Source organism: Chrysochloris asiatica, unplaced genomic scaffold, assembly GCF_000296735.1.
Source record: "Chrysochloris asiatica unplaced genomic scaffold, ChrAsi1.0 scaffold00391, whole genome shotgun sequence".
NCBI classification, from domain to species: domain Eukaryota; kingdom Metazoa; phylum Chordata; class Mammalia; order Afrosoricida; family Chrysochloridae; genus Chrysochloris; species Chrysochloris asiatica.
This window is the reverse complement of record NW_006408909.1, coordinates 999,948-1,006,536: the sequence shown is the minus strand read 5'-3', so window position 1 is coordinate 1,006,536 and position 6,589 is coordinate 999,948. Positions and strand designations below refer to the sequence as shown.

The 6,589-nt window shown below is 46.0% G+C and overlaps 1 protein-coding gene across 1 annotated transcript in view; it reads left to right on the top strand.

Moving 5' to 3' along the window:
- The window catches only part of POFUT2 (protein O-fucosyltransferase 2), a 24,602-nt gene extending 18,268 nt beyond the window's left edge, over window positions 1-6,334 (top strand). Inside the window, exons 8-9 of the mRNA XM_006876561.1 lie at window positions 940-1,063; window positions 6,181-6,334. Coding sequence (XP_006876623.1) covers window positions 940-1,063; window positions 6,181-6,334 — 278 coding nt within the window. The remainder of the gene's footprint in view (window positions 1-939; window positions 1,064-6,180) is intronic.
- Window positions 6,335-6,589: the final 255 nt, after the last annotated feature.

Genomic DNA, 6,589 nt, shown 5'->3' with positions numbered 1-6,589 from the left:
GGATGGGGTCTTTGTCTATAGAACAAAGAACCGAGAAGTAGCTAAGATATTTTTAGTTAATCCTTTGGAGAAAGGCTTAACCTTGCAACCTTTAGTCTCAGCTTTAGGAAAATATCACATTTATCTGTGGATTATCAAAGGCTCTGTGTATTAATTTAATATATATAACTGAATATTAAGACGAAAGCAATTTGCCATTAACTGCCAGTGACCTCATTTGTTACACTTGGGCCTATAGGGCCTCGAACCTCTGACCAGTCTTACACGGTCCGCAACAAGTTCTGACTCATAGCGACCATGTATAGGGTTTCCAAGGAGCAGCTGGTGGGTTTGAACTGCAGACATTGTGGTTCACAGGCCAGTGCTGATCCTACAGTGTTGCCTCATTGTCTCTCTCTTTGTCTCCTTATGTGTATTATTGATATATATGAATCGCCATCAGGTATCTCCTCGTCGTGAACTGAACCCCTATGTCGAGGCGGGTCCCCGACACTACAGCACCACACCTGGAGTCCAGTTGTACCTTAGATGGCTACACCTAAGCTTTTAAGACCCCCAGTCACTACTCGTCAGAATAGAATGTAGATCACTGTCTTTGTGGTGGACTGTGTGGTGCCAAGGGACCATGGTGTCCCACAAGACTACAGTCCTGAGCCCCCAAGCCTATCACTTCATTCCCTCAAGGTGTTTGGTAATGTCTAAGAGTTTTCATAATGTTGTTCCCTGTGGCACTGTGGGATCAGCACTGGACTGCTAAGGTTGGTGAATCAGTCCTACTAGTCACTCATTGGAAACCCTATAAACACTGTCAAAACTGACTTGAGGGCACATCACCACCACTGCTACCACCATGCCCCAGCAAATTCCTGCTTATGTTTACAGCAATGGTAAATACCCATGTACAGATATCCTCCCATAGGTCTGGTCTTTTCTTTGCAGACTATGAAGAGCTAAAGAAATTTCTGCCTGAAATGGTGAGGTTCGAGCCCACCTGGGAGGAGCTGGAGCTCTACAAAGATGGGGGTGTCGCCATCATCGACCAGTGGATCTGCTCCCATGCCAGGTGCTGCCGGGTCTACGTGTGCAGGGAAGCATGTGGGGCTGTTGTTCAAAAGGTTCTTCCTTCTCAAAAGCTCATCTACTAAGGCATCAAAATGAGCACTCCTCTGTGTGTCTGATCGTCTCATTTGGTTCGTCATGTGGAGGCATTTCCTTGGGCTAGGCTTCCTCCCAAGTTTAATTTGTGTTCTCATTTGCAGAGGTACTTATGGACACCTCTGCTCCTGGCCACTTCCAGAGCCCCTTGCCTTTCATCCTGTCTTTTAGAAGTTTCTGCCACCCCACCACCTTGTGTGTGTTTGTGTGTGAGAGAGCGAGCAAGCAAGAGGGGCAAAAACGTACTTTAGTGATACTGTGTGTAGTTATGTTTCTCCTCCTATTTCTCACTCCTGTGCCTGGGCCTCTCCGTGTGGTATGCACTCTAGTGCATTGACTCTGTCCAGCACCAGTCTCATTTGTGGATCTTTTGGGGATATGGAAGCCACGGTGGCCTCTGACTCCCCACCCCAACCACCTGTGCTGCCGTAAACGTCCTTGTGTGTGTCCCTGTATGCACCTCAGTGGAGCAAGCATGTCTGAGGTCTATAGACGGGAAAGGGAGAGCTGGGTCACATGAATGGTTTCACAAAGCACTGACAGATTGGACTTCAGCTTGGTGAGCCAGACCTCCTGTTTCCTCACACCAAAGCCCAGCTTTCTGATGATTGCCAACTTGGGATCTCATTTAAATTTTCATTTCTCAGTCTGCTGGTAGGTTTGAGCATCTCATTATCTGCTTGTTAGTCATTCAGGTCTTCTCTTGGAAGTAAGTTTATTTTTCACTGGATAAGCAACTAAAGGAGTTTATTCAAAGAGATATACCTCTGAGCATTTTTTTTTTTTTTTTTAATGTTTTATTGTGAATTATGTGATAGTTTACATGGAAGAACATTAGCTTTACATTCATCCTATCGTATATATTTTCATTGCCATGGTTACAGTCCCCTCCATGTATCATCAAACAACCAAATGGTATACCCTGCAAGCCTGCCCCTAGGTCGTCAGCACACAGCCCCTCTCCCTCTCTGGGTCTAGAGTTCCCAACTGCTCCATCTCTCCACACCTTCATCTCTGCCTATCTCTGGCATCACTGGTTTTCTGGGTAGGGTCTCGCACTCTGCTCTTCTCCCTTGATGGTGGTCCCAGGGACCTCCGCTCCTAGACTGCAAAGTCAGTCACTCCCATCCTTTTGCTACAAAACATACCTTTATATTTCCAACCTTAACAGTCAGTCCTGATAACAATTATTCACCATTGTACCACAAGGGACCTACCCCCATCTCCTTTCATTAGCCCCGTTCAGACAGATTGGATACTACTAAATGAGATTCTACCTTCCTCTGTGACTTCTGGATCTAGGCTCCCTCTTGAAAGCTTGTAAGCCAGTTACTTCTTGCCTTTGTAGCCCCCACATTTCGGGTAGCCAATGTCCAAGTTGCCCTGTCTACTCTGTGTATGAAGGGGTTGGGAATGATCCTTGCTGTAAAGATTTGTTCCCTCTTTTGAGCTACTACATCCATAGGTGTAGGTCAAGTTCATCAAATTGTATCAGATTACTCTTTTTTCCCCTCTTCTTTCTTCTTAGGTGAGCTGTGATCATCCAATTATTGAAGCCAGGTCGAGTGGGTATTATCTGCAAGTGTGGGTGTTCTTGTGCATATGCCCTCTCTTCTTATTACCTGAATGCTTCAGTGACATAGCCACTGACTCTGGACCCAAGAGTCCCCAGGTCTTGCCACACTGCTGCCCAATCAGGTCTGCACCCAGGTTCACAGGAGTCTATTGAACGTTGTAGGGCTTACCTTGCAGCTTCATTGCTGTTTTTCCCTCGCTTCCTCTTATCGGTAATGAACGTGGTCACCAGTCAGAGTGCATGTCTGCTTGTGTATTCCCATTGAGTCTCAGTTGTGGAAGGGGGTTTGCCCTGAGGGGACCCGACCACTTGCCGTGATGTCTCCTGGGCGAGCAACTTGCTTGTTCTTGTAGTAATCAGTCGGACTGCTGTTATTGTTTTGTATTTCTGCTGTCTGTCTTTGTTTCAAGAAGTTTCTTCTGCTCTTCTAGTCGCTCCAGGCTGGTCTGTTTGCCCTCAAGTGGAAATTTCCTACCTCAGATGATTCTGGGTGAGGTTCAGGATTTCACCTGTGGTCTTATGTAATGCAGAGGCTCCACAGGAAGCCTCCTTCACTGGGCACGTTGTAGCCCCATTTTAGATATTCCAATCAGTTATAGGCAGAAGATGGACTTAGAAGCTTTCTATGGTGATATTTCTGGCTATTCCTTTCTCTCCCCTGCAAGTGTCCATTTTATAATGGTATGCCAGGGAAACCAAGATTCAAAACACAGCCAAGCATCTTAACGTTATTTGCCCCCTTTTGCACATTTCTACCATGTCTCAATCCCTGTATCCCAGAGCCCTGTTGTTCCAAGGTTGTGCATGCATCATTTGTGCATATGCCCTCTGTCCTACTTAGCCCATGCAAACCTGCCTAATTGTTTTCCCATTTGTCTTGTCCTTCCATTCCCCTCCCTCTTCTTGTGTATCGTCCCCCTCCCTACCACCCAAACTATCCTGTGTCTATTCCCTACCCTGTGTTCCACCTTCCCTCCCTCCCCTCACCCTACCCCCCATATCCCGGTAACCAGCAAAGAATCCCCTCCCTTTAGTAAGGGTTCTTTTTCTTAGTCTTTTACAGCAGTGGTCCTATTCAGTATTTCTCCCTCTGAGGATTTCTTGACCTGCTAGGGATTAACCCATTTGTCTCTTACTTGGTACTAGTATTTTCATTGACATTTAGTGCATATACATGCAGAGAAGTGCAGAAATTAAGAAGCATATAATTCAACATATTTTCACAGAGTAGACAGATTTCTGTAACCCACACTGTGTAAATATTAGACCAATATGGATAGGTAAGGTTGCAGATCGGGCTGCTAACCTCAAGTTCAGCAGTTTGAAACTACTATCAGTTCCAGGGGAGAAAGATGAGGCTTTCTGCTCCCGCAAAGATTTACAGCCTCGGAAACCCTATAAAGGTCACTCAAAGTCAGAACCACCTCCATGGCACACCACCAACAACCAGTGCAGGAGTTAAATGAGAGCCCAATGCAGGAGAAAACACACAGCCACCCGGGGGGCGGGGGGTCAGCTGGTGCAACCACCTGCCTGGGTACTGAGGGGTCTTTGACTGCAGAGCCACAGTTGAACATGCAGTAACCTAAACAGGGAGATGACAGTGGTGTCGCACAGGTCTTAGACAGGAGCACACTTAGGGCAGCACACTGAGTTCACGAGTTCACATGGTGCTGAAGAAGGAGTGAATCAGGATGAAGGGACTGGGCCTAACATTTATTAGGGTCCAAGGAACGTGAAGTATTTCATGGCATAGTCACTACTGGTAATTCAGCAGAGAGGAGAGGGATCCTTATCTGGATTCCCAGATGTAACATGTTGATGGGGACGGGGGAAGAACATGTGGGTGAGTTGACTAGGAAGACAAGCAGAGGTACTGTTTTGAAATGTTGCTAAGTGCCATATATTCAGAGGCTGGGAGAAAAGAGAAGCTGAGGTGTCTAAAATGCAGTTTTGGGCTTCCTATGACCACCATTAAGAAACACACCATTCCCAGCATTTGTCAGATGTTCAGCGTATAATAAATTTCTAGTCATGTGAAGATACAACAAGTGTGACTGATAGTTAATGAGGGAAAATCATAGATGATCCAAGTATTAGAGTTAGCAAAGTAAGGACTTTATTAACCGTGATTAATATGTTAAAGAAAATAAAAGGATACAGAACTTCGTCAGACAATTAGAATCCATTTAAAAGAATCAAATTGGCATATACACAAAAGATAGTACCTGAAGCTAGAATTTTTAGGAGACATTATTGGTGAACCTCAAGACAAGTCATCACTAGGCAATCTCCAAACTGAAGCACAAAGATTTTTTTAAAGGATGGGATAGAGAAGAGAGTATAGGAAATAAGTGGGACATGGTCCAACAATCTTTTGAGTTAGGGGGCTTCACAGAGTTTGTAGAAAAATAAAATTAAAAGGTAATAGAATCTAAAGCAGTGTGGCTCCAGAGGATAAGCGCTGAACCGCAAACCACAAGGTCTCTACTCCATGGGAGAAAGGTGAGGCTTTCTGCTCCCACAAAGATTTACAGCCTCGGAAACCCTATACAGGTTTGCTGTGAGTCAGAATTGACTTAACCGCACTTAGTAACAACACCGTGTATGTGGAATTGAGAAGGAGACGACAAAACAATTGGGACAGAAACAATAGATAAAGAGATAATGTCCAGGAACTACCCAAACTGAGGAAGGACATCAGCTCTTAGACATAGTCCTAAAAGCAGCCAGCACTGATGCTTAGAGTTATGGTGCTGGAGGAGAATATTGGAAGAACCAGTAGATCTGTTTTGGAAGAAGTGCAGCCAGGGTGCTCCTTGGAGGCCAAGATGGCCAAACTTCATCTTTCATACTTTGGACATATTGTCAGGAGGGACAATATGTCACTGGAGAAGGATATCATGTTTGGTAAGGTGAAGGGTCAGAGAAAAAGAGGAAGACCCCCATCGAGATGGATTGGCCAGGTGGCAGCATCATGGACTCAAGTGTGGCAATAGTAGTGAGGTTGGCCCAGGATCGAGCAGTGTTTGGTTCTGCTGTGTGTAAGGTTGCTATGAGTTGGTACCTACTCTATGGCACCTAACAACAACAACAACTGCCCTTCTAAAGGGAGCATGCCTTTTTTCCTCTGACTGCTTTTAAGTTTCTCCCATTCTTTGTTTTTTAGTAGTTTGACATGTATGTTTGTCTGTCCTTCTTGAGATTTGCATAGCTTCTTGAACCTCTTCATACGTCTGCTCATCTTTCATTGTATTCTGGGCATTCTGTGATAACAACCAGAGGCCCTATGTGGGGAAAAGGAGAGAGAATCAGCCACAGTGAACACCTGGCCAGAGGGCAGGTACCCCAGGATTGCGGGGACCGTGACTGCACAAGCATCTGGAGTTTTGTGGGTGTGGTTTGCTGGGTTCGTGTAACTCCCCTCACTCAATTCTGTTACCCTGCAGGTTTTTTATTGGCACCTCAGTGTCAACATTTTCCTTCCGGATTCACGAAGAAAGAGAAATCCTGGGGTTGGACCCTAAGACAACATACAACAGATTCTGTGGGGACCATGAGAAAGCTTGTGAGCAGCCTACGCACTGGGAGATCGTGTATTGAGGAGGCGCTGCGCCCTCCCGGGTCCCATGGTGGGCTCCCTCTGAGGACACTGCATCATTGTGAGGGGCTGCTCTGGGCACCTGGCTGGCAGAGAGAAGCTGCTCTCAGAGCAGTGTGCTGCAGTGGAGCCTGGGCTGGTGTCACTGGCAGTGTCTGCTGCTAAAACGCATCTCTGCTTTCCAGCGATTTCAGCTGGGTGCCTAGTTCGGGTCTGTGAACACTGATGATGAAAACATACTGAGTATTTATGCCTTG